General features: G+C 39.3%; 2 protein-coding genes across 4 annotated transcripts in view; one reads left to right on the top strand and one right to left on the bottom strand.

Moving 5' to 3' along the window:
• GYS2 (glycogen synthase 2) overlaps positions 1 to 25,131 on the top strand; it is a 57,655-nt gene extending 32,524 nt beyond the window's left edge. The window contains exons 8-17 of one of the 3 annotated variants that reach the window (XR_008464535.1): positions 1,984 to 2,090; positions 5,095 to 5,154; positions 5,729 to 5,807; positions 6,433 to 6,546; positions 8,664 to 8,790; positions 10,608 to 10,703; positions 12,223 to 12,386; positions 13,569 to 13,649; positions 14,734 to 15,053; positions 15,505 to 25,129. Coding sequence is in view for 2 of the 3 variants with exons in the window: in XM_054189065.1 (XP_054045040.1) it covers positions 1,984 to 2,090; positions 5,095 to 5,154; positions 5,729 to 5,807; positions 6,433 to 6,546; positions 8,664 to 8,790; positions 10,608 to 10,703; positions 12,223 to 12,386; positions 13,569 to 13,649; positions 14,734 to 14,955 (1,050 nt within the window). In the remaining variant the exon portion in view is untranslated. Of the gene's footprint in view, positions 1 to 1,983; positions 2,091 to 5,094; positions 5,155 to 5,728; positions 5,808 to 6,432; positions 6,547 to 8,663; positions 8,791 to 10,607; positions 10,704 to 12,222; positions 12,387 to 13,568; positions 13,650 to 14,733 lie in introns of all 3 variants that reach the window. The other 2 variants (XM_054189065.1, XM_054189064.1) reach the window with 2 other exon arrangements.
• SPX (spexin hormone) lies at positions 19,557 to 25,335 on the bottom strand. Its single transcript, XM_054197029.1, has 7 exons — positions 25,330 to 25,335; positions 24,314 to 24,394; positions 24,127 to 24,184; positions 22,621 to 22,683; positions 21,901 to 21,984; positions 20,803 to 20,805; positions 19,557 to 19,615 (listed from the first exon to the last, which is right to left on the bottom strand). Exons 1-7 carry the CDS (start codon positions 25,333 to 25,335, stop codon positions 19,557 to 19,559), a joined length of 354 nt encoding a protein of 117 aa, XP_054053004.1.
• Positions 25,336 to 26,694: the final 1,359 nt, after the last annotated feature.

Here is a 26,694-nt window from a genome sequence, read left to right as displayed (position 1 = left end):
TTATGGAATACTTTAGTGAAGATAAGTCTTGTCATGATCAAGCCTTGTCATGATCAAAGAGCAGAGCACTTAGTACCCACATATGAGGTGACACTGAAAATGTCTCCAGATGTGTCCAAAAGACCAATACATTTAAAATAAAAAATTTTCAAAATGCTAATAAGTTTTCAATCATCTAGCAAGGATCAATTGGCTGTTGTCCCAGACTCTGTCTTTTGTGCTCTATCATTTAAATGATGTGGAAAAAGTGGATAAAAATCTCGGCGCTTTATTGTCAGCAGGGCTGAAGAAATACTAATTTTTAAAGTCCCAAGTACACTTGTTCTACTGCCACCTTCTATTAATACACCACTAAGTCCAGTGGAATTTCTGGAAATACTGAATCCATTCACTCACACAACAGGTCACCTCACATAACTTATGTATTTCTTCTACAACTTTGACAAACAACCGACTTTAGTTGTTTGGCAATGTTGTGCAATGTCAGCTCCCTTTCTGTGGCATTTACATAGCTATAAACTATAAACGCTGATAATGTGGAAGATCTTATGTGGTAAGAGCGAAAGAATTGTTTGAGCAATGATTACAGCAATCTCTTATTGTATCTAATGATTTATATGACATCAATGACAAGCTAGGCTGATGGAAAGTCAAAGGAAACTGAGGCTAGTTTTCCAAAGCTCTCTAGAACGGTGTGCTGGGACTTGCTTCTCCATAAGCTGGGCCTGGCTTTATTGCATTACTGTTCCAACATGCATGCTATCACCCAATTACCTGTTCAAAGAACACTTGCTCGGTAATTATTTCAAGAGGTAATTCCATTGAGAACAGCAGAATACCTGTACTACTTGTGAATCTGGGAATGATGGTGTTTCTTAAATGATTCCCAGTGGTGTGCCTGAACCTAAAAAATATATAGCATTTGAAGGAATTATTTTATTTTATAGAGTCCTTTTTCTTTGCTACTTAAAAACCTCACTAACATTTTGGAAATAAAATATGAATGTTGGAACAGATTATTGATACACTCTGAGATCATAGCATGATGGACTTTGAACCTGCCTTGAAGAGAGGGAAGAACCTTAAAACGATAGACGACTCCAATAGTTTATTTTAAACTACACATTTCCCTGTACCTCAATCTGAGAAAAGGCATGCTCATAGTATGTTTGTGTGTTCAAAGTTTAAAATGGAGGCAATCCAAAAATAATTTAAGTTTTACAGCTCTGAACAGAGTTCACCCTTAGCTCTTCTTTAAATACCTGCTGACAGGAGCTACAACCTTGTTCTGCTCTGTGTGAGGTATCCCTCAGGAGGCCAGTATTCTGAATCTTGTTAGCTCACAGGGGAAACCAGCAAGTGAAACCGTCAATAAGTAAAGGGACAGATTTTACAGCCAATGTTTTTTGCCTTTGCAGTATCCGGATGCGAGAGATGAGCAAGAAGTTACTTATAGCTTTTTGTGTATCTGGCAGGTTCTTTGCCAGGGGTTCAAGTAGACAGTGGTTGCTATCGTGCATCTTTCTGCCCACACTTCTGGGGCACTATTGCTACAGAAGGTAGCTCTGCTTGCTGCTGTAGGGAATCCCTTGCCCCATGTCTGGGCATACCCCACCCTAGCTAGTAAACTAATTGCTCACTCCCTTGAGCCAATGAAGTTTGTGTCATGTGAGAGAATGTGTGTTGGATTTTTATTTTTTGCATTTTATGCGCACATCCTATGCCATGACCTCTAAACCATGAGAAGTCAGGAAGATCTCTGTTGCCCAAACTGAAACTGGGTGACATCTGTTTACCTGTATCTATCCTCAGCTATATCTCTGACTTGACAAAAACTTCATAGCTAAGGGGAGAGGTCTAAGATCAGAGCCTTCCTGGACAACCAGTCAAAGTGCATTGGCTTTTCCTGTGACTAATTCATACTGTCTGTGATACCTTGGAGTGAGATTTTTTTTTTTTTCTCTCCATCTTGTGTCCATGTAGGTTCATAAGACTAATGTTACAGTTGTTGTGTTCTTCATCATGCCAGCAAAGACAAACAATTTCAATGTGGAAACCCTGAAAGGACAAGCAGTCCGGAAGCAGCTCTGGTAATTGCCATTCTCACTGAGGGCCTTGTTCAGTGAACTGAAGAGACATGCAAAAGTTTGTGATGAAGAATAATGGTCTTTCTTTTTGCTCTGGCAAAATCAAGGATTGTGGGTAACTAGAATGTATTTAAATAAGGGCAAATACTCCTCTTTTTTTTTCTCCTAGGTTATTTTTAGTAAACCTGCCTTGCTATTCTTTGTAACAAGTTAGAAAATAGTACTTGTTTTGCAGTGCCAAAGTCAAAGGTTCTAGAAAATTTGGTGTTCTGGATGTCTTCTGACTGTTTCTAATTGGATACACCATTGACCTTCCACAAAATAAGGACCACCTGCTAATTTATCAGAGTGAGCTTCTCTGCCACCAGTGGGAAAAAGAAATTAAATACACGTCTTCCTTTATTTAGAAATATGGAAATTTGTACTGTCTACTCCAGCAGAATAACAGTTGATAAAAAATGTGTGTCATTTTCTGTATAGCCTACAATAAGCAATGGCCATATCCAGGCAGTGAAACTTAGAGTTATAAAGGGAAAATTGTCACAGCCCTTCTCAGTTTAACAGTTTTAATTTTACAACTTCCCAAACAAAAAAGCAAAGCAGGGTCAGATTTAATCTTTACGTGCTACATGATTCTACATAGGAAAAGGCATATGTTGTGAGGTGCTCCTAAGCTGAGAGATGTGGCAAAACTGAAGGTTGAAATTCATAAAGAAAATCAGCGATGGGTTATCAAGGATGATTTTTGTTTAAAAAAGTGAAAAATGCCATTTCACTCAATGTATTTACACATTAATTATCTAAGCAGGGAAATGGAAATGTGCACCTTATCAGGTGGCAAGAGCGGTTAAACTCTACTGCAGAAGTAAGGAACCTGGTCTTAAGGCTAAGGGACTAAAACCCACAAGACCTAGCTTCTGCTTTTATGCCTGTGTCTCACACTGTTTAACCTCTTTGTGATGCCAGTTCTATATTTATAAAACGATAGAAATCTAAACGACTCAGAGATCCGTAGATGAAAAGTACTCTGTAAGAGAAGGATACTATTTTTGTTGTTATCTCATTAACTGCCTCCAAGCAGGTGATCTCTGGCTCAGTTTCTGGCTATCGGTAATCAAGTTGAAGTCTTTGATAAACAGATACTAAACCTGCACAAAAACAGTGACAGAAACAGTTTAACAAGGATCATTGAAATAATTTAGCTTTCGCCATATCTAGAAAAGGAGACAGATATGAGAAATCTGTCTACTCTCCAGATTATCCCTGGAGTCACCACAAGGCAACTTCTTGGGACTTAAAGGAAACATTCTACCTGGTTACCACTCTGGAAACAGGTACCACAAATGTAGAGGTTGGAATTAATTGTCCAACTCTGGCTTCCTTCTGAGATGCGTTCACTGCCAGTGGAGCGTGATGGTTCACTCCAAATGATGTTTCATCCTATACCACTTCAGGAATAGATAAGTGAAGGGAATCATCCTCTGAAATGGACTGTCACCCTCCGCGGATGTGTGGAGGATCTGCACAACTATCTTAAACTGTAGATGGCTAAAGCGAGGTAACATAGCCAGAGTTTTTAATGAGAACTGTGTACGCAAGAACTATAGGAAAATAATGTGAGTGCAGTTGTATCGCTGCTGTATCTCTGCTACATGGTTATTTCTCTGGCACTCAGTAATGCAGGCACAATAGTAACTGTAAAGGTAAACCTGAAGATGTGAAATCATGCAAAAAATGCTGTTTCCAGCTATTCTTCCCACTGTGGTCTGTGAAAATCAAAAGACCCTCTGCATCATCATATGCAGCATTATCATAATCTGGAGCTCCTGGAAAAGCCACCTGATATCAATATTACATAATAGTATTAGATTATTTTAAGGATGCCACAGAAATTAAATACAAGAAGATGCTGGCACTTATAAAGGAATAGACGATGGCTGATCGGGGATATAAAATCAATTGTTTCCTCTGCTTCTGAAAAAGTGGTCTATCCTGTCTGGGTAAAGTTCTGGATATTGTTCATGGCACGAGTCTATGAAAATATGTTCGTGAGGGGACTAGCTTGCTGGGATTTGGTTTAACATTTAAGTTGCTTTGCAACTCGTCCAAAGTTAACTAACCCACTGTTGTGTCTGTGTGAGCTGGGAGAGAGCAGCTAACAGGTATGTGGGATTCTCAGCCTTGTAAAGTTTAGGGTTTTACTTAACAAGTTTTGTCTTAGGAAAAGTTCCATGAAGTGGGTGGTTTACTCAAATTGAGAGTGCATTTGCTGTTTTAGCAACAGCACTTCCAGCTGTACTTTCAAGTTATTTCAGCTAGGGGCAGGATAATATAATGTGTTTAGAAGAGTTGTTCACTGGAGTTCTTTCTTAGATAAAATACAATATTTGTCTGGCACAGGCTTTATTATTAGCTTAAAACATGGCCTGAGCTTTCCAGGAAGTTTTTTGGTTTGCAAACCAATTTATGGCAAACTACCTTTTAGTCTAACACTTGTTTTCAAAAGTCTTTGAGTTAGAAAATAGGGCAGAAAGTGATGGGAGAAGCTTGCTTTAAAATCCCTATCTGTTTAACTCTTTTAACTTAGATCTTTCTACTAGGTTGGCTTAAATTGGAGACCTTTCAGTCTTGGTTAGTGTCCAATGTTAATAGCATGTTTCTCTGTGCAGAGTCATATATATGCTCTCTTTTGCATAGCTTAGATGAAAGCTTGGTCTACTGATCAGAGCAAAATATTAGAAGTAATCACTGGTGAGGTCTGCTCCTGGTTTTCACAGTGCCTTCATCTTTGGATGCAGGTCAAATCCTCAGTTGTCCTGAAATCCATCAGTATGGCTGCTGTCTGGATAAAAGAGCTTTGAGAACCAGACCTTTGTCTGCTGCTGCATTCTTGATTCCATCAGCACACGTGAAAGCACAATTTAATTTCCAACAGCAGGAATTTCTTTTATTCTGTCTTTGTCCTGGATTCTCCTGTTTTTATACATTTATTTATTTATTTTCCTAGGGACACTGCGCAATCTGTGAAAGAAAAGTTTGGAAAGAAACTCTACAATGCCCTGCTAAAGTGAGTCTATATGTTACTTTGCTCTGCCTTGCAGAGCCACACGTTCAGCTGGCTTTCCTGTGGTGTTTTTGTGCTTCTACTCTTTGTGTAAGAAATTTTGACATGCATCGTAAGGGCAAAGGAGAAGGATATGGGACTCTCAAGGTTACATGTTCAGTAGGCAAATCACAGAGAAAAAAAACCACAAAGGCTTAGTCACTGTCAAAAATTAGCTACCTCAGCTTAAAAAAGCACCAGAGACAAAGTAATATTTATTAGTGGCTTAATTATATCCTTTCAAAAGACAGTTGGAAGTGAAGGACCCAAAGCATAGAGGAGAGGACTGGAACATCAGCAAAAACAATGGGTGTCTAGAAAACAGAAAAAATAATTCTTTCGCTTTTTTGGAAGATAATTGGAAGGTCAGCGAGTTCATGGGAGAACAAAATGTAGGGAATATAGAAGGGCCATGAAAACAAAGGAAAGATTCATGTTGACATCAGCAGACTTCAGACCTTGTTTGACATTTCTTCATTTTCTTTATACAACTGATAATAAGGCATTTGTTAAAATAGGCTCTGTGTTGCCTCTGCAGAGGAGAAATTCCAGACTTGAACAAGATTCTCGACCGAGATGATATAACCATTATGAAAAGAGCCATCTTTTCAACTCAGGTCAGAAAATGTATTATTTACACAAACATCTAGTATAAATGATAAACCTGACTGTGTACAAGGATTGTGTATGACATAGTGATATGCACGTATTGAAAAAGTTTTCAGGAAATATACTTCTCCGCAGTAACATTTAAAGATTAGCTGTGATTGTTTTTAATGGCCCAAACTAATTCTTTTGGGGAATTCATGGATATTCCCCCAGTCACACTCAGGACCCCAAAATTCCTAATTCTTTTCTTCTGCACTAAATGTGAACTTGGCATTGTTCCTGAAGCCCAGATTCTGCCATTTTTATTAAATATGTAAAATCAGTCTCTTAACAAGACATAACATATTGACTAAAAACCTTTAAAATTAAATGGTAGGCCTTTCTAAAAGTTAGTACAAATACCTTTATATTGAGTCCTGTGACAGATTTTATGGTCTCATTTGTGGCCTTAGTTATATAGAAGACAACATTATATGAACATAGCTTTCCTTTCTTACCTTAAAATGCAAGGGTAAAAACTTGTCCACATCGATGACAAAATCTTCCACTGTCTTCCACTAACCTTAGAAAATGGTAGCAGGACTCTTTGCCAACAGTTCTGTCTGGCTTATGAATTGCCTTTTCTCTCTTTAGAGACACTGTCTGCCTCCAGTGACCACCCACAACATGATTGACGATGGCAATGATCCAATCCTCAATACCATCCGACGCATTGGCCTTTTCAATAACCGGACAGATAGAGTAAAGGTACATTCTGTCATTTTCATTTTAGATATAAAATGGAATTTGTTTAAACAGTTTCAGTCTGGATCATTAGCATGGGGAGTGCAGTCAAATTCTTGATAGGCGGTATTATACTAATAGAGTACTTCTTCCCTCTTCCTCCCTTTCCAGGAATAACAACTAGTCACTTCACAGATATCTTCAGTTGCTGTTTAACCAAGCTATTTTCAAGTTAGAAATCTGATGTTAGGGTATTGTTCTCATTGCTGCCTCCTGTACTGAATGAGAAGCTACTCCAGAAATCCAGAAAGTTCCACACATCATTTGCACCCAGATGTAAAACTCTATAATAGGTTCATTTGCTTAAAACTGGAGGTCCAGAGTTTGAGCACAGATGTTTCTGGAGTATTGGTTCATTTCTTAAGAACAGCACCCTGACACTCGGCATTTGCAGTAGAAGGTAACCAGGGCTTTGATCCTGAGCAGAAATGCTTCCTGTTCATACTGTGCTTATGTTACATCAACTGTTGAAGCTAAATGCATGTAAATAATTCCTTTCCTTACTTCCACGTCTGTCTTGCCCGAACACAGAAATTATCAGCTCCCACTTTCACAGGTCTCCCAAAACTTTTTTTTGGCCTGGCAATCTCTTGCATTCTCTCTGTTAATTATGACTATCTCATCGTCTCTCTATTCAAAGTAGAACCTAAAATTGCAAATACTTCCTCTTCCAAACCTTCTTTTTAAAGTCAGATCCATAGTATCTCTGGCAATGACATATCACTTCTTCTCAGTGTTTTGGCATTTAAACCCATGACAATAACTAAGTAAACATTCTCCTCAACTTCCTAGTTACTTCTTCCTGGCTTAACGTATTCTCTGCTAAGCATGTGTCTCCAATGAGCTCTGAGAGCATAATATGGTAATATACTAGATGTAACACAAGCAGGGTGGAAGGATGCCTTATATATAAGTGTAATAAAAAATTCCTCGAAACTAAGTCATTAGAAAGCAGATAGGATATAACACCGCAGACACCTCTTGCTGCTTTTCAGCATACTTGGTTGGCTAGCTGTGTCAAGTTTGTACAAAACTATCATTACCTCTGGAAAATTACCTGCTGCATGAACTGGCGTAATACTTAATGAGCTGAACGTCATGGGCAAAAATTCCATAAACTTCAAATGGAAAGTCATTTTGAGAGATGTATGTCATATCCATGCAGACACAGTTGGTACGTGAAAAATAGCCTCAGCAATGCCAAAGGAAAATCTTATTTGAATCACTGGGATCAAATAAGCTTGCATAATGAGTTTACAGCCCGTTTACTCATTGAGTAGCATGACTATATTATTAAGAAAGGATAAAAGCATATCCTTGACATGGGAAAATGGATGCAGTATGTTTGTATGGGGAAAAAAGCCTAGAAAAGGTTAAACCCTTCTCTCACATTTCTTCCTCACAAAGCTGACTGGACAGCATACGCAAGGCACTTCTCTACTTAGCAGTGGAATATGGGGCAGTGATTGCAAGCCCTGGAGAGTCATGCAGATAAATTAGCTTGGGTCCTGAAGGCAGACATTAGCCAAAGTTAATAAGCTTTGTCTTTCAGCAAGATTAGTTAGCCTAGGGACAAGATTGTGATGAAGCAGCTATAATATGTCTGGTTTCAAAATTCTCTCAGTTCTTGAGAGATCTACTGAGTGCTCTAAGCATTCCTGTATTTCAGTTGGTTACTGTGAAGCTCAGAAGTGCTGTATCCTCTTGAGGCCTCCTCTGGCACAAGACATCTCAATACTCTGTACCTTGGTACAACAGACTAAGAGAACAAATTTAGTATTGCTAAGTGCTACAGCCTTAGGCGTAATTCTCAATGCACATGTTCTTCATTGATCAACAAGGATAAAACTGCAGACCTGTCCAGAAAAAGCGTTCATTATCAGTACTATTTCCAGGACAATCCTGTACGCAGGCAGGACACATTTTAGTGTGGGAAGTGAATTAGGTAACAGATGGGCAAAGGAAGTGTTGTCCATATACTTAGGAAAGACCAGAGTGAAGAAATTGCTTAAGCTTATTGATAGTTAAAATGTGTTGATGATGGTTTTCTTTCACCTCTAATGTAAGTTTTGAATATCCAGGTGATCCTACATCCAGAGTTTCTTTCTTCGACAAGCCCATTGCTGCCCTTGGACTATGAGGAGTTTGTTAGAGGCTGCCACCTTGGTGTATTTCCATCATACTATGAACCCTGGGGTTATACTCCAGGTAGGCAATTTTTACACTTAACTAGTATCGAAAGATGACTACCCATTCTGTTGATGCAGAATAGCTTTGTACCAAGTTTCTTCTGGAGTGCTGAAAACTCTTTTGGCTCTGCTGCTTCTGCAGTGCAAAGGTCCTACTGCTGACAAAAACTGGGGGCTAGGTGGTATAAAATGGCATCTACTGCCTGACAACTACACACATATGTCCCTGCGCTGGATGCTTTCCCATACTAACATGTAATCTTTTGATTTTCTGTGACTTTAGAACAAAAAATCATTTTTTAAACTCAATTCTGAACTTGATTCAAGGATTTAAAAAGATTTAGAGGAACGTACATATGGAAAAAAGTAGGGCAAGAAATCTGATGCTGCCAGCCAACATACTTCAGTGGATTTAATTAAAGATAACAATGAAGTTTGATAGAATTATGTAACACCATATCTAAGATATTTACCACAAATACATGCAGTGGTAGAGAATCTCACAGAATTAAATGGAAATTTCTAAAGATACAGAGAGCATATAGTCTCTGACTTGAAAAAATTGCCCCAGATTTACAAAAGGCACTTAAAACCTGATGAAATCAGTGCAAACTATGAACTTGAATACCTATGAAGATCAAAGCCTAGGTGCCTGGGGTTTTTATGTCCTGCAAAATACCTCCTGTAGAATACACATCTGAAAGGTGGGGTGCCCCTCTGAAGAGCATTTGTTGTAAGCCAATGAATCAGAATAGAAATTTTGCAAATTTAGTCATTCTCCAGTTCTCTCCAAGTAAGAGAGCTATTTAATTCCAAGTAAGACAACTGTTGTGCATTCCAGCAATTTCTCTTCCTGTTCTAATGTTGGCTAAGTTATAAAGAAAGTGTGACAGCCAGGGATGATTTTGAAATGAACATTAAAGTAAACCTGGACAGAAAAGTTAGAGTGGTACTTAGCAGTTTTGAGGAAAGCTGTGATTTACACTAGCTAAAAGGGTAGTTTCTCTTTCCATTACTAGTGCAAAAGTGATTCTCTTTGTTGATACCCATTTAATTCTCCCAGAAATAAAAAGTGATTTTTTTTTAAGGTAGATTTATAGCTCTATTTTATAGGCACCATTTTTATTGTCATATTAATGAAGGCCATGTAGATGGCTTTCAGCATTTCAGAGACTAGAGTAAATCTTTATCTGCATGCTTAGTTTAGGCTCAAGTTCATTGGCAAAAAACTCTTAGCCTGAGTAAACAGTTATACTTACAGCAATGATAGAAATAATATGAAATAGTTTGAAATGCATGCATTTTCTAATTTTGTAAAACTAGCTCCACATCTACTTTGAATGCAGTCCTGAGTTAACCATGGGATTTGTTGGGGGTTTTTTCTTGCTATAGGGACCAGTTTACAAACAATATCAAAATACAAAGCTTAACATGCTCCTGCACTTAAGAGATTCAGTTTTGTAAACAGTTGTGAACAACTAATGAACATATGTGTACAACAAGCTTCAGTTTAAAATGCAAACAAAGAGTACGGACCATATATTGCAGTTCTGTTTCAACACTGGACTCCCAGAAAGTTTTCAGTTTAGCTGCTGGGAAACACAAAGATGTTCGCAAAGAGTGTGAAATTTTCTTTTTAAAATTTCTTTTTCTTTCTTTCTTTTTTCTTTTTCTCCAAATCCACAACAAAGCATAATAGTTTTCACTTGACCTTTTCAGAGCAGCTCTAGTGTTATGGAACCTTCTGTCTGCCTCCCTCTTTTTCTTTTTTCTCTCAAGGTGAACCCATTCAAAGCATATTTCCCTGAAACGCTTTTTGTCTGTTTCTTTCGGCAGCTGAATGTACTGTGATGGGCATTCCCAGTGTAACCACAAACCTTTCTGGATTTGGCTGTTTTATGCAGGAACATGTTGCTGACCCAGCGGCTTATGGTAAAATATTTAACACCATCTCAAAATACCACCTCTCAGTTAGGAAAGAAAAAGCACAGCAACAATTCTGTTACTCCTCAATTTCGTGCTTTCACTAGTGCAATGGGGTTATTGGGGGAATATATTCCGAGCTCTGAACATCTCGTTATGTTGAACAAGCCATTCAAGCTTTCATATTTATCCAAGCCCTTCCCAGGTTCTCTCTCTTTTGTCTCCCTTTAACCTTTTGTCTGTTTTATCCTTCCTAACTCAGCACTCCTCATACCTGCTCTGGAGTCTTCCAGCCCAACCTTGTAATGCTTCTGGTTACAGTGTAACCCTTTAAGCCCTTCAAAAGCAGCAGTGAAAAACTGCTTCTCTTTGAAAAGTCCAAGAATTATGTGCTGGGACCTCGAGGCCAGGAAAACGTACCCCCACCAAACAAAGAGTAAATTATCACGTAGGCTAAAAAGTAAACCTGTGAAAATAAAAGCAACCTACTTACAAATAAGAATCTGCTCGTAAGGGTTTAGAAATGGTTCACGGATGGAGTGTGGTAAGGAAGAGGGTAGCCATCTCCTGGTGTGCCAAGACAATATTGGCGCTGTGCCCAAACCGGGGCCTCTTTCTAAGTACCTTGGCTTGTCTGCACAATCAGGCAATGACAGCTCCACACTAGTACCAACTATGCCCTGACCTAGAGGCAGGTGTAGAGCCAGTTGCGAAATATATCTATGCCTGCCTGGGTAGCTGTGTCTTCGAGAACCTTCAGAAAGGTCACAGACCAAGAGCACAGGTCACTTGCTTTTCTCTGACAAAACATAGATGCGAGTGTTGACATAACTTACTGTACATTCCTAGGGGACACCGGGCACTTCAGTTAAGGTAGTTGTGCATCTGTCTTGTCCATTAAGATAGCTGAGGTCTAGTACCCTCTTCTAGTGTACTAGAAGGTGGCACGAATAAAGTATTGATCTTGACAAACTACGTAGCGGCAAAATTTACCTGGGCTGTCTCTCTGCCAGAATTGTATATTGGCTAACGTATGTGAGTTAGCTATCTCTATGGAAACACTTGTATTTCTACAGAAAACACAACCTCTCTCCTACAGGCTGATTCTGACAATCCACACTTCTAAATTCTACTGCAAACTAGGGAAGCAGTAGTTTGGTTTTTTTTTTATTTAAGCAGTCAGTATTTTAAAAATTATGGGAGATAAAAATGCCTTTATCCAGGAAGTCTGGAATCCTTTTGGACATACTTACACAAGAATAACAACAAAGTCTCTGAGTTTTGAATAATTTACTGAATTTCAGCCTGACAGGTAAAGAAAATTAAAATAAATATACATATTTCTCTGCAGCTTTCCATTCCATCAGAATGGTAACAATGTTGCAGTTATAGCTACCTTTTCACATGAAAAAGAACATATAATACGTGTAATGTTTGTAAGATTATGTGACAAAAGGTAGAATGGAAATGTGAGAGGTTAGATCCCATTTTCAGTTCCACTTATCTTCACCTTTTTTGTGTCCTTCAGGCATCTACATAGTTGACAGGAGGTTCCGCTCACCTGATGAATCATGCAACCAGCTGACTCAGTTCCTGTATGGATTTTGTCAGCAGTCCCGTCGCCAGAGGATCATCCAAAGAAACCGAACTGAGAGGCTCTCAGATCTGTTGGACTGGAGATACCTAGGCAGGGTGTGTGAAATTATGTCATAGAGGTGTTAAAAATTCCAAACACATAGGTCTGACTATCAGTCTTCATCATCATGCTACATTTCAAAACATCCCGGTTCTGAAAAACACCTCTCAAAGGTGCTGAAGGCAAAGCCTGCCTTTACACTTCAGTGTAATGCTTCCATTCGCCACTCGTAAGGACAGTCATGACATAAGGTTAGAGAGGAAGACAGTCACACTGAGGTCTTTGTATTCCTCATGCTGAAGACAATGGAAAAAGCTTGTGTCTCTGACAACGCTGGCAACCCTACACTAAGTAGGATTTGTGCTCCAAAGTCATCTGGGCTTTCTCAAAAAACCTACCTGTTCTTCCTAAACTGTTTCTGGGTCTTGTGGCTCTCAACGCTCCTAAACTATCTGTTGTGCCTTAAAGGTAAAATAGTGGGTTTAATTTGACGTAGGAAACACTGCAGTACTACCTACTAAGAAGACTGTAGCAAAGCAGTATTCTCAAGTCCATAGGAGCAAAGAAGTGGATGTGCATATATCAGTTTTGTAACTATTTTGGACCTTGTCCTGCCCTGATATCTGTGTGAGAACCTTTCTGTTTGTATGGTTCCCAACAGAGCATAAGACCCTGACACAACAAACTATTTTTTCAGCACATGTGATGGAGACTCGTGAGTATAGTGGATCCATAAATACTTTTGCCAGATTCTTAAATACCAGCTCTGAATAAACTCATAAATGTTACTTCTCTGTAACTGTTACACATGCTTCCTATGCAAGGATGAGTCCAAAATTTAGGTGTATACACATGCACACTTAAAGATATAAATTTTCCTGGTTAAAAAAGAACCAGTTCTATCTTGAGGAACAAAGAATACCTGTCACTCAATAAGAACTACACTGACTGGGGCAAGTGCTGGGTTCTGTCTTGATACATCTTAGTCTTACAGAAACCTTCTTCAGCTTCTGTTCCAGATTCTACTTTGGTGTGAATCTAACATGAATGGCTCACTATTTCACACCAATGTGTTCATTACAAGCAGTGATATCAGTTAGATTCTTCTTAACTGAAAACATTTTTAGCCTTTGTTCAGCATCGTCTTTTAGAAGATACTAATTTTATATTCCTTTTTTTCCTGCTTAAATCTACCCATGACTTCCTTGACTTGTAATGGCTTCTCTTTTATGTTGCAGTATTACATGCATGCCAGACATTTGGCTCTCAGCAGAACATTCCCAGATAAATTTGAGATGGAACCAAGTGCTCCACCAAAGGTAAAGTCTGCTTTTGGAGATGCGTTCATCCCCATTTTAGCTACATTACAAAGAGAGAGAGAAAGAATGTGTGTTTGTATGTGTGTGAGACAGGAAGAGAGAGAAGAGAGTTAGCAGGTTTTGTTTTAACTGAAGGGGAATAGGAACTCATAGTTAAAAGCTCAACAAGTTATTGACCCAAACTTCAGTCAGGAGTTTTAATGGTATCAAATGCAAACACTAGGGGTAGCAGGTGCAATAGAGGAACTGTTCTTTAGGTGATTTAGGGTGACCTGGATGGTACTATGCCACTTTAGATGAGCTGAGGACCTGGCCCTTGAAATTACTATTAGAAGAGTGGCAGCTTCTAATTTTTCTTCTCATAAATGCCAATGAGATGTTCTGCACAAACCAAATAGAGGGGAAGATGGGAAACGACGTCCTAGGGAAAACGAGGCAAAGTATCGCCTTCATCTAAACATGGTATGTGAGGAGGAAGCTGAGGCTGGAACTACAAGGGGTCGGTTTAAAGGCACACCTTTGAACAGTTCTTGCGTAGTGCATATTAGCACTAATTTGAGAAGGGCGGCTGCTCAGATCCAATGCAAGAACCATGTTATTTGAAACCTCCAGAGAACAACTCATTTGTTTAAATAAGAAGGAGAAGGGAGGCTCAGGCCAAAACTCCTTGCTTGGTTCTGATTTTGCAGATATTGACATTATATTGAGAAAACTGTTTTAAAACTTCCGACTGTATTCTGAATTTCAATAAGCATATTTAACTACGGAGTACAGAAGGATTTTGTATTGTGTTGACAGTTTTAAGGCTCAATAGAGATAGTCATATTTTGCAAAAAGCAGTGCTGGAAGCGTAGCGTATTTTTTATGGCACAGGCTGAAGATCACTGCCATACAAGGATGTACTTAGTGGCAGAGAAGGACTGAGGGATCTGGGTTCAAGGGAGATTAAATTTAGAGTGCAGAGCAGGTCTAGCTTCCATCCCACCATTGGTTTCCTTTGAAGTGTTGATAGCCTTAAATTGCCGTATGCAACCAATTGAGGAACACTGTGATAACATATACAACTTGCTTCTCTCTCTGCCAGACGGAAGGTTTCAGGTATCCGAGGCCTTCATCAGTGCCACCATCACCTTCTGTCTCTCAGCATTCCAGCCCTCACCAGAGTGAAGGCGAAGATGAAGAAGAGGATGAAAGATATGATGAGGATGAGGAAGCTGAAAGGGATAGGCAAAATATCAAGTCTCCCTTTTCACTTGGAGTATTGCCGCAAGGAAAAAAGAAGCAGCATGGAGAATACAGGAACTGAATTTGTTGCTCTCGCCCTGGCAGGGTCTCTCCACCCATTCAACAGCTTCTCCTGTAGGCTTGGCAAGCTTTGTATTAAGGACAGTGTGATATAATTAGGTGAATCTTAAATGTTACTTGAGCTACGCTGTTGTAAAGCCTAGTATTATTTCACCTTGAAAGTAGTTTAAATGACAATTCTTCTGTGCCCCTTTGAGGTAGAAGAGATTTCTCAAGCTTAATAAACCTAGAGAATGCGACAATCCCCTTAGAAGCTTATACAAACTGCAGATCATACCTTTGTCTACATAATCATCTATATTGATCATAGTCTATGCTGATAGCTCCATTATGACTGTCCCAAATGTATTCCTGCTTCACTTATGTTCCCCCTTTTCCCCTCCTAAACTAACATGAACTTGAAGATAGAGCTCAACAAATTTAGAGAAAAAAGTGTTACCCTGGGGAAACCTTGGCAGGGTTAAAAAAGATACACTGAAAAGAAAATGGTCTTTCTTTTTCCTGATGCTGTTTATTGTAAGCTTACATCATTTAAAACATTTTTTTACAGCACACAGAAGTGTCTTGATCCAGTGGTAAAACATATTTCCTGTGGAGCAATATAAAGTCTTCTGCAGTGGGCGTTTTAATTTGAGAGACAACTGAAGTCATCTTTCTGAAGTCATTTAGACCCACAATAAACAGCAGACCGTTTATTTTCTGATTCCTCTGGTATGTCTCTTTTATTGTTCTCATCTTGTCTTAGAGTCTAAGTTTGTTAACAAACTAATTTGGGAAGAAATTAATGTGACTTGGCTACAGAGAATGACAGCAGTTCCTTAAGTAAGACCTTCTCCTGCAGACAAACCTACATGCCGTAGAGCAATGTGACAACAGTCAAAGGTGAGTAACTCTAGTTCTTCAAATCGCCCCATTAATCCATGGTCTATTTCCCTTCTTCTAGAACATACCTAATCACAACAAATAATGCTAAAAGAATTCCAGGAACACATCTCCCCCACAGACATAATTTTGAAAAATACCTGAAATTTAAAAGTGTTTGGGGAATAACTGAGGCTCACAAGGAGAACTAGACATTTCATTTGCCTTACAGAAAGCTTTCAAAAGTATTTCAATTCCTAGAGATGCAGTGAGGGCCAGAACATGCTCTTCAGAAGTACATCTTGACATGAAGACATTAGGAAGGAACTTCACCTTTTATTTTAGAAGTTTGTGCATCAAGAATTTCTCATGCTGTTCAGGAAAAGACATTTCCAGGAATTGATTCAGCCTATTCTTCAGCAGGTAGAACAATGTAACCTTTCAGGGTTATTTACCTTCATTGTCAATCCCACGGGGAAGCAAGATGTGCAACTTTGATTAGACACCTACCTTTCAAACACTTAACCAAAGTTAGATGACATGGTTCTTACTATAGACCATATAGAATAAAAGGGATTAGGTGCCTATTTGTATTTTTGGCCACCTAAAATCAGTTTTAAAATTGGACTTTCATTCTTAAGCTGATTTGGATACCTGAAAGAATAACTATTCTCAGAAGATAGGTTCAGGCTCTTATGGCAAAAACTTAATTGGATTTAAAAGGAGTCAGTATTTTTTAGCCTTTTTAAAAGTAAGTAAAACAATGAGTAGTTATTTTTCATTTGTGGTGAAAGCAAAGATTCTTCAAATATTTTCCTTCATACAGTTTACTAAGTGGAGAACAACTGCATTTTGTGAGTTCAGAAATGTATATTCTTCCCCAAAGTGCTTTTAATCAAAGTTCCCTTGCAGAGTCAAAGAATGTAATGGCAGAGCGTCTCAACAAAAGAACATTTAAAGGCCATATTGGTTGAAAGTTAACATTCCCTTAAAAAAAATAATTTAAGAAATCTGACATCGTGTGTATTTCAATGCACTGTTGTACTGAAGAAAAGCATTTCACCCCAAATTCCCTGTCACCAAAATTGTTTTAACATCATCTGAGAGTGACCCAGCACTTCTTTTGTTGCCTGAAAATATTCTAGTAGCCACGGGCTGGTGAACATCTGTTTATCATCATTCCAGACCCAGCTTCATTGCAGTGCTGAAAGATGTGATCACTACACACATATTGTAAATATTGCTAAATGATGGAGGCACAGCACAGACAATATGGGAAGTGGAAAGTTTTTGCTAGGGTTTGCATTAAGACAGCTACACTTTTTCTTTCTGGACAAGTCCCAGAGGAGAGAAATAAGCAACATGTATGATCCAGATTGCAGGTTCTCTTATATGTGTTTATGATGTTTGAGTTCCCTGGGAACAGCAGAGAGCTGGCATGACGTCTCGCACAAATCCAGCTGTATTTGTGTCAGCACACTCACATGTTTTGAGCACTTGCCTGGTGACAGAAAATGCACAACTTTTGAGGTATAACTAATGTGAGTATTATGCCCATTCTTCTCAGCAATGGCCCTGCAGTGGTCAAAGCGACCTCTACCTCACGCCTCTAGGTTTGTTTTAATTCTGCCTTGAATGGTAGGACTAGCCGTCAGTAGCAAGGCAATTCAACCACAGCAAAGCACTTCTGCCTTTTGAATTTGCAATGTTAGAGGGAATGCCTTTTCATTCAGTCAAGGCGAGATTGTCTAACTTGAATGCCGCACATTTCTAACAGTTACTGACATCTGACAAGCTTGGTAGCAGCTATCTGTCACATAAGCAATTATCTGCCAGATTGAAAATATTAGGGTTTCACAAACAGCTCACCAACAAGGAGAATGTTTATCCTATTTCACAATATTTGTAAACAATTGTTTCAGCTAGTGAGCTTAGATCAGGAATACATACAAAAATCAGTCAACTGGGAATGTGTTTAGTACGGTTTTTGCATGCCTGCGACATTGAGAGGCGTATGAATTTCATGATACTACCAAACCAAAGGATGTGTAAGCCCTGACTGATCATCCTGCAAAATATGCTGAAAAATAACTTAGGTGTACCTGAGATATTCAGAGTATGCTTGAAATGGAGAGCAATTGAATTAATGAAAATATTCTAGTGGATACCATTGGTCTTCAGATGAAGTTCATCATGGACACGTTCTGTCACACGACACATACTGCTATTGAAAGATACATTTGTGCTTAAAAATGAACAAACAACGACATTTTGATTTCTCCAGTTTTGTTCCTCCCTGAAATGATATGGATTACTGAAAATGCCAACAGTCCCATGATAGAAATTAATTCCTCTGTTTCTTCAGCTGTGTTTCTTTGTGTCGGGGAGAAGCAACATTATAGCCAGTTGTTAGATAACAAAATTAATTAGCAGTGTCATGAGAAAGATCAGAGGAAAGTAGCATTAAAAGATGGAGAGCACAACTAGGGTTAAAGGTTAAAAAAATAAAACATAGTTGCTTGGACACAAGAATCATGAGGCTGCTTTTTAATTACATGAGAACTACAGAGGACCTTCCAGTAAAGACCACAAAACTACATAAATAATGTTAAATATATCCTTATCAGCATGGAATGATAATTAACCCATTTATGTAAAACTCCAGTTTTGCAACTCAAAAACCAGAACAGCAGAAAAGTACAATAACGATGTAATTAATATTCTGTGTGCCTGTTGTCATGCATGACACCAGATTTGTACCTACTACACCAACACTAGCTCTAGCAGCACTGCACCTCCTGACAACAGTAGTGACTGTGAGGTCATTAATGAGGCCCTGATCCTGTAAGACCTATCCCCATACTATCTTTATGCAGTGGGACTTGCTCAGGAGGATTGTTCAGAGTATACATTTCCGTATGTGTGTAACCGGGGCAGCACTGAGGTCTAAGTAAGTGCTGTTGCCTGTTCTCTGTGGTGACAAATCATAGAATGGTTTAGATTAGATGGAACTTTAAAGATCATCTAGTTCCAACCCCCTGCCCTGGGCAGGGACACCTCCCACTAGACCAGGCTGCCCAAAGCCCCATCCAGCCTGGCCTTGAACACTTCCAGGGATGGGGCATCCACAACTTCCCTGGGCAACCTGTTCCAGTTCAGTCCAGTCTCACCACCCTCATGGTGAAAAATTTCTTCCTGATATCTAATCTAAATCTACCCTCCTCTAGTTTTAAGCCAGTATCTGCAAAAAAAAAAAAATCACCTGCTTTGCAGTCAAAGATAGCTGGATTGTTTTAATACCTCACTGACTTTATTGCCCATCAGCAACTTACAGGGCCAGCAGTGAAGTGCTGAGGGAATCTACCTTTATCAGAAATAAATCTACCTTTATCAGGTCTTCAGGGTGGAAGGTCGTAAAAGGTTTCCCAAATACTATTGAAAAATTGTCTTTAAGGAAGTAGTTGACCAAAAGGACAGTTTTAATCACCTTTTCAGGTAAGATGGTACAGTGTACTTTAAATTTTGTGTGGGACGTGCAAAATGGTCTAAACAAGGCAGGAACTTTATAAAGAACTTCCTTATCTGAACTAGTAACTTTTAATCAGTTGGCATTCAAAATGTTACATTGAGTGTGTACGTCACCCTTTGGGAAATTAGGTGAGGATGGATGAAATACTCTGTTTACACAAATCATGATTTCAGGGTATATACAATACAAACATTAAAGAAATTTGAAATGTTTCACCAATTTGACAGATTATCTGTCAAGTAGACAGGGTGATCACTGTTTTCTTCTTCAACTGTAAGACAAGACACAATGGGGAAAAATAAGCTGTAGATAAAGGAAAGTTCAGTCAGCCAAAGTTTTCATGAGATAGGTGTGCCTCAGGCACAGGACTAAGGTACGTGACTGCTTAGCTAAGAGATGCAGGCACCTGTAGAAATGATCATACCTTCTCCCATTTTAAATGTAGGAATTTTTCTGTTTGCTGAAGAGCAAAGATACAAACCATCTCCAGGGGGATGTCTCAGTACAAGGCGCAAATTTTTCATGCAGAAGAAAATAATGTATTTGTTCTTTCTTTGCACATTTCTCTCAGACAAGAGGATTCTAAAATCAGCTGACAGTGATTACTTTCAGCTTACCCAGGTTTGACTGCGTTGTTACTCCCTTCTACGATGATGGCAACGTTATCCCACATAGTATTTTTCAAACAAGCTGCCAGTTCTGCTTAGCTCTCTCAGATATGTCACCTTTTTTCTTAGGGGGCTGTTACCCTCCTCTGTCTCCTCCAGAATAGCAACAGCAGGCAGGAAAATAGCACTAAAATTTATAAATCGTGACCTTCAGAGGATTTTTTCTTTTTGTTAGCATACGAACGACACTTTCACTGATTTATTTTTAGGACTTCTCATATATTTTGTCCAAAGCATTCTGCTCATTTTTAATTTGATTTTGCATTAAATTAATTACATTTAGTTTTAATTTTTAATTCTGCCTTTCTCTCTCAGTCAAAATGCCACCGAATTTTTTTGCTTAGCAGAGTTCTGCCAGGGCAGGGAAGAGAGAGCTAAGCAGAGAGCCACAGCGCTACATGACATGCAGTGGGAGATTTTAGGAAGTGGAGAAGACAGGAGTGATTCCAGCATATCTACACGTACACCAGGTAAATTCTGTCAGGTGGTTCTCACACCGTCTTTTCATTTCAAGAAAGCTTCAAACTTTAGATAACTAAGGAGGGGTGGTATCACAGCACTGGCAAGACATTTATTACGTGCTGTTGATCATGTCAAAGGCAATTAGGCAATAACAGGCCTGTCGTATCGCTCATCTATGTGAAAGGTGCAAAACTACCTCATACTTTATTAGGGTTTTACTTCACATTTCCTAATTCAAGCAAAGCACTTTTTCTGACAGGAATCGAGAGTCTGAATACGGAACTCACAACCAGGAGCGGCTGTGGCTTCTAGGGTGGCTTCTAGCCACCTTCTGTTCCTTCCTGTCCTGGACCAGAGAGGGGAAAAGCGTAACTTAGACAAACTCCTGGGCTTGTAGATGCTACAACAGCCGCCTCAGCGCCCAGGGGCCAGACAGGGGCACAGCACGGACTCGCCACAGTACTGTAGAATGTATCCTACTTTTACAACCTCCCTGTCCCCAGCTCCATTTCCGAACAATAGTCTATGTACCTGAAGAAGTAAAAAACGGATAGCATTGACTTAGGGTCTCAGCCCAGTGAGCTGTACATGTGCATCAGACGACGAGGGGTTCAGGATAATAGCTTTGCAGGAAAGGTGGTCTAGGGAGGAAAGGTGAACTACAGAAGGGTGAGGGAGCTGGGGAACACATGATAGGGGTCCTCATCTAAGGGGGTGCGATGTGCATGGAAGAGATGAGGAAACACAAGTTATTTATGCCTGACTCCGTAGCTGGGTTTTGCTGTTGTGGAAGGGGGACGTGGCTTCTGAGGTTCTGAAGTGAGAAGTGGAAGCACGTAGCAGGTAGTGAGAAAGCAGGCGGTGAGGAGACAGAGATGGGAGGGTTAGACAATACATCTGGGAGGCTAGGAATTCATGAATTAAGTATGTGATTTTTCAGGATATTTCAGGGCTCTGCCTCTAAATGTCGTTGGGACCCGTTGTCAGCTATGCCAGCAACACAGCTCTCAGGAGCCAGATGTGCATCCCACAGCTCCTCTGCTGGGGCTTTTTAGGATTCTTTTAAGCCTTTCCACCAGGTCATAAAAGACAATGGAGGAATGAAAAATTCACAAGCAAAAACATTCTGCAGAAAAAGGAGCCCCAGTAGAGTTTTCATTCAGAAAAATCAATTCAAAATAGTGATTCCCTTTAATCTAAAGTAATAAAAATCTGAAAAGCAAATTAAAAGCAGAATGAAAGAAATGAATCATTTATCTGATTCATGTTCTAATCTGTGTAAATGTACACTCTAATACAATGCAGTCTGTGGAATAATATCTCTTTTCAAACCAGGCCTTTTAGATCAATTTACTAAATTGTTAATAAATGAAATTCTGATAAACCCCTTTTAAAAAAGTCAGGGTAATACAAAACATGCATTTACCTTCTTGGGCTTCCCGTAAGGAACTAAGGAACAGCGCTGCAGCTTCAGAAAGAGATAAAGGATTTGTGTTTTGGCTGCGTGTTTCTAGAATTATAAAATCAGAGGTGTATGGTTTGTTACTGTTTACTGACATTTACTTATTTTATTCTTTGGGTTTTTATCTCTATAACTAGAGACCCAAAGAGAAAAAAAATACTGCTGTCTCTTCTGCTCTGTAACATTGTCTGCTCAAAATCAGCCTGATAAATGTCTAGCACAGAAGAGACTAGCAATGTTATTAAAAAGGGGGCTGTTTTAAAGTCTCCTAGAAGGTAAAAACAACATTTTTTTTTCATACATTTTTTACTTTGCTACATCATTCTGTTTACCCAGAAACATTGTCTAGCATGAATTAATGTTGTCTACTTTTGTCACGTGTAAGTGCAGCACAATTAATAAATTGATTTGATTTTTTCCAGTGGAAAAAGAAAGTCAAAGGTACCGATGATAATCCCACTTAACAGCCAGGTCAGTCTGGAACATCACTTAAGTAAAAGAAGTCACACATGCACAAGAGAGGAAAGTCAGACAGTCTTTATCATTTGCTTTTTTGAATGCAGGAACTAACAAAAGAGACTTTCATTGCTTCCTTGAATATAATTCCAGGAAAGCAAATCCCCTCCAGCTTCCACAGATTTCTCCCATAGGATGTGTGACATACACTTGTGCACATGTACTTACCAAGCTGCGTTCTGTCATACAGATCCTTTCGTTGGCTCTCATCTGAGATGAATCGACGTCCCTCTACAAAAGCAGTGGGAAAAGGATGAAAACAACCTCCCAAATCTGTTGTAACTCCTACTTTACAATCCCTAAAGTAGCCTTTTCAAAATACAAAAGTATAGCAATACTTCTACAAACATAAAATGGGAGGCATAAGTCCATCCCGGGGTTTTCCCAATCAGCAATAGCCCATCCTGAACCGGAACACTCAAGACATACTTTATTCCATAGAACTGGTGTTTCGGCCCTTTTCCTTCTTGTATTAACCTGCTTTAGGAACTGTACTTAGGGAGAAGTTTACTGGTTTTTCCTCACTCTTTCCTCGAGTGCTGTACGGTCTCTTTGCTGGACTATAAAATATTGTCTTTTAAAGGGATATTTCTATTAAAAAACAAACAAACAAACAAAACAAAACAAAACCAAAAAACTAAAAACCCAAAATCACATTACTTCCTATGCATCAATAAGAATGATACACAGGTCAGTATAGAAGTAACACAGTGCATTATTCAGTTGGAAGATTTAAATGAAAGAAAAAGGGGACAAATTCTCTGCTTTTATGAATAGAAATAATTTTACTAATGTCACTAGAACTTCTTCCAGTTACACTTACAGTTCTTTGGAGCCTATATTTATTTTGTGGTGTTATTATTTGTATTGTCTCCCTTTTGCATTTCTTTCAGGATTGTGAGCTTCAATATTTTTTTTAATTTCAAGGAAGATATTTTACTTGCTCTCTTAACACCTACCCTACCTGGTAGCTTTTAATTTTGAAACAACAATTCAGAATAGATTTTTTTTAAAAAATAATAGTTCCGTTAAATTTCGCGTGTTTGCATCAAAGAAAAAAATCTCTCTTTGGCTCTAAATTTTATCTTTATGTTTAATGCTTCTTTAACTCTGGACTAATGATAGAAACTCAAAAGGTCATTTATGCAACCTTAACACCACAATACTGCTAACACTGACATCCAAGTTCTCCTTAGAAGAGGTCGCTTGTGGTCTTAATACCAACTCTAATGCAAGGTGCTTGTAATAGGAATGTGTGTTCTTCTATTGCTTGAGAAGATGTTTTCATAAAGCCTAGGTGAGAATAAGGAATGAAAACTATACCCAGTGTGTCTTAAGCCCCCTTTAAGATTATTTCAGATAAGGAAACTGCTTTTCCAATAGGTATTACAATCAAGCTTCAAACTCTATACATTTTCAGTACGTTGTTTTACTTTGCTTCTTCCAACACTTGCTTTCTTCAATCTGATTTTTTCAAAAAATAAGAATAATACTGTCAATGCCACTCTTTCAGAGACAAGAAGACATAACAATTAACACATCCCTGCAGGCCTCAGAACTTCTACCTCTGCAACATCCTCAAGGATTTACTGCTTGTGTGGAGCCAAGCAGATTAGGAATAATCCAGCGGTAGAGAAAGTTATCTCCTCAAAACGGAAAGAGCTCGGGACTTACGTGCACCCTTCAAATAGAGCATAGCCTGAGGAGTCCAGTTTCTCCTTTGGAAATGAGCCTTTATGCCAAAAAAGAGACAAGATACATGTCAATGTTGCATGCTGTTGCCAACTAGTGCAAATACTTAAACGGCACCAACCTGGGAGATTCCTGGATGATGCACATTCAGCCTGAGCGAGCTCTTTACCTGAGGCGCGCTCCAGGAGAAAGATATGAAGGACACTGCCAAGAACAGTGCCATTGCAGATGCTGTCAGTTTACGCAGTCCCTGTGCATAACAAAGAACCATGAGGTCCAGGAAAAGCCTTTCAGGTCCGTAGATCCTCTCGACTTAAAATCTAAATGTGAGGGTATTTCCAGTCCCTCATTTCTCCCTGCCTTGCTGCCAAACCTCCTCTTGCACAGTGTCTATTTCAGCTTCAATACACAGTGATCCGAGGGGAGGATGAATCTTAAATCAAATATACTTTATTCTCTTTACTCATATTCATTATAAAGGTTCCATACTGGTGAGAACCGACATTGAGGCAAGCAGCTTTTGTGCTCCTATTTACGAGGACATTAGGTCCTCCAGAAATGAGAATAACGTACAAACGCCAAGGGGGAAAGATGATATAAAGCATATCTTGATTTCACCAAGCCCTGAATGATAGAGTTTAGATAACAAGCAAATGTAGGGGACTTGCCATTTCAAACCAACCAACCAACCAACCAACCAGAGAGGGGGTCCCTACTTCCTCAGGAAAAAAAGTTTTTAAAATTAGCATCCTATTTGCATCAACCATGATTACACTCATGTCACGAGAGAGGCTTGTTTGATTCTTGGAGTTTGTTCACTGATGCAGCACATGCAAAGGAAAGCATTGAACATGAATCTTCTGCAAACAAGTTGCATCTCTGCTTGTTCGCACAGACCGTGTTGTTATTCATGCATTGATAACAGTGATGGGCAACAGAGAGTATTTAACATCATGATTCACAATAGTTCATTTCATCCTGGTTTTGAGAGCACGTTGTGCTATTAATGTTTTTTTAATGCAGTTTTTTCAAGCACGCTGAATATAACTATGTGTATATTCCTCCTGGGTTATTTTTAAGTTTACAGTTATGCAGCCCCCCTGCAGTTCCTAAGTATTATACTCACATGAAAAAGCATAAATTGCAAACTAAATGTTTCCCACACACCAAAAGAATCTCACTCACCTTCATGCTCTAGTTCAGTGGCAAATCTTCAGTCTTCTTTTCTTGGGATAACGTGTCACAAGACCTCCTACAGGTTTGGGGGTCCCTTTTTAAATCTTCGGAGTGAAGAGACCCTCCCCTTCTTGTGGCAGGGTGGAGGAGTCTAAAGGGATCTCTTGTCAGCCCTGCAGATGGAGAAGTAGGTCTGATGACTCCTGAGGGAAACCTGTAGTCTTGCAGGAAGTCAGAGAAATGATTGAAAGATGGATACACTTGGAGATGCACCCCATTAGCCAGGTGAATACCTTCTGAATACATCAGCATCAACCCTGTGCATTTGCAATACGTCACCTTCTCGCTAGACGATCAATAACCACAGCCAGTAGCAGGTATTAATATGGATGATGAGTGTTTACCTAGGATAATTTAACATATATCAGATTGCTATCCATTGTAGGAGCTGAAAAAGTTAGTAAATTACTCTCCAGTCGTAGCATGCCAACATCAAGAAAAAGGTGACTTATCCAGTGTTACCAGCTTGGGGTTATTCCTAGTGTACATTTAGAGGACGCAGTTTCTCGCTTGATTCTCTAACAATCTCTAGCATCTAGTTTTCTTACACACAAGTAAAAATACAAAGCTGAATTAAAAAAAAAACACTCCAGAAAACCCACCAATCCCTAAAAGTCAGAAACGCTTGTCTGTCTCATGGATTGGTTGGAATAAAAGCCCAGACTGTGGGCTTGAATAGGTCAAACAGTGGAGCAGTAAACAGAAAAAAGGCAGGAAGCGGGAATCAGAGAAGCCATTTCCACAAGATATTTCTAAGTGACTGTTGGACTCATTGCAGCCATGGATAGCAGGTTTGATCCTCAGGCAAAGGGCTAATCGTGCTTGATGCCTAGCTTTGCTGGTTCTGTAGCTAGGGTTTTCCTCTCTCCTTCATTTTTTCCTTTCTGAAACGGGAGGGGGAAGCAGAAGGGGAAGCAAAGCAAACAGGGAGCTAGAAAATTGCTGGTTAGGAGACTGGCCAATAGAGAGTTTACTGTGGAAGCCTCACAAACAGGGCCAGGCGGTGGTTTAGCAAGTATACAGGTCAGCCTGTGCGTGTGACAAACACGTGCTCGTGTATGTGGCTTCTGAGTGAGGAGTATGCAGATAGGCACTGCTAAGGCTTGTTATGAGCTTTTTCCTGATGTGTCTGTGAAGACTGCTCTGAAGCACGCTGTTAGCGAAGGTGCAACTGCTCCCCTTGCTTTTGGGGGGATATTGTTCTGTTCTCTGCTCATGCCAGACAGAATTGTTCATCGAATATACAGAAGTGGCATTAGCTGCAGTTCATTCTGGTACAGATACAAGAAATGAGAGGCAAATGAGAGGTTTGGT

Source organism: Rissa tridactyla, chromosome 1 (assembly GCF_028500815.1).
Source record: "Rissa tridactyla isolate bRisTri1 chromosome 1, bRisTri1.patW.cur.20221130, whole genome shotgun sequence".
NCBI lineage: Eukaryota > Metazoa > Chordata > Aves > Charadriiformes > Laridae > Rissa > Rissa tridactyla.
Note: the sequence above shows the minus strand (reverse complement) of the source record. Positions and strands in the feature narration are given on the sequence as shown.

What these genes read in the sequence shown, in the direction of transcription:
- SPX (XM_054197029.1), bottom strand. An exon ending in TCTCCTGGAGCGCGCCTCAG is followed by an intron (nt 24,185 to 24,313) that starts GTAAAGAGCTCG and finishes TTTGGCATAAAG; the next exon opens with GCTCATTTCCAAAGGAGAAA. An exon ending in GCTCTATTTGAAGGGTGCAC is followed by an intron (nt 22,684 to 24,126) that starts GTAAGTCCCGAG and finishes CTGCTTTTGTAG; the next exon opens with AGGGACGTCGATTCATCTCA.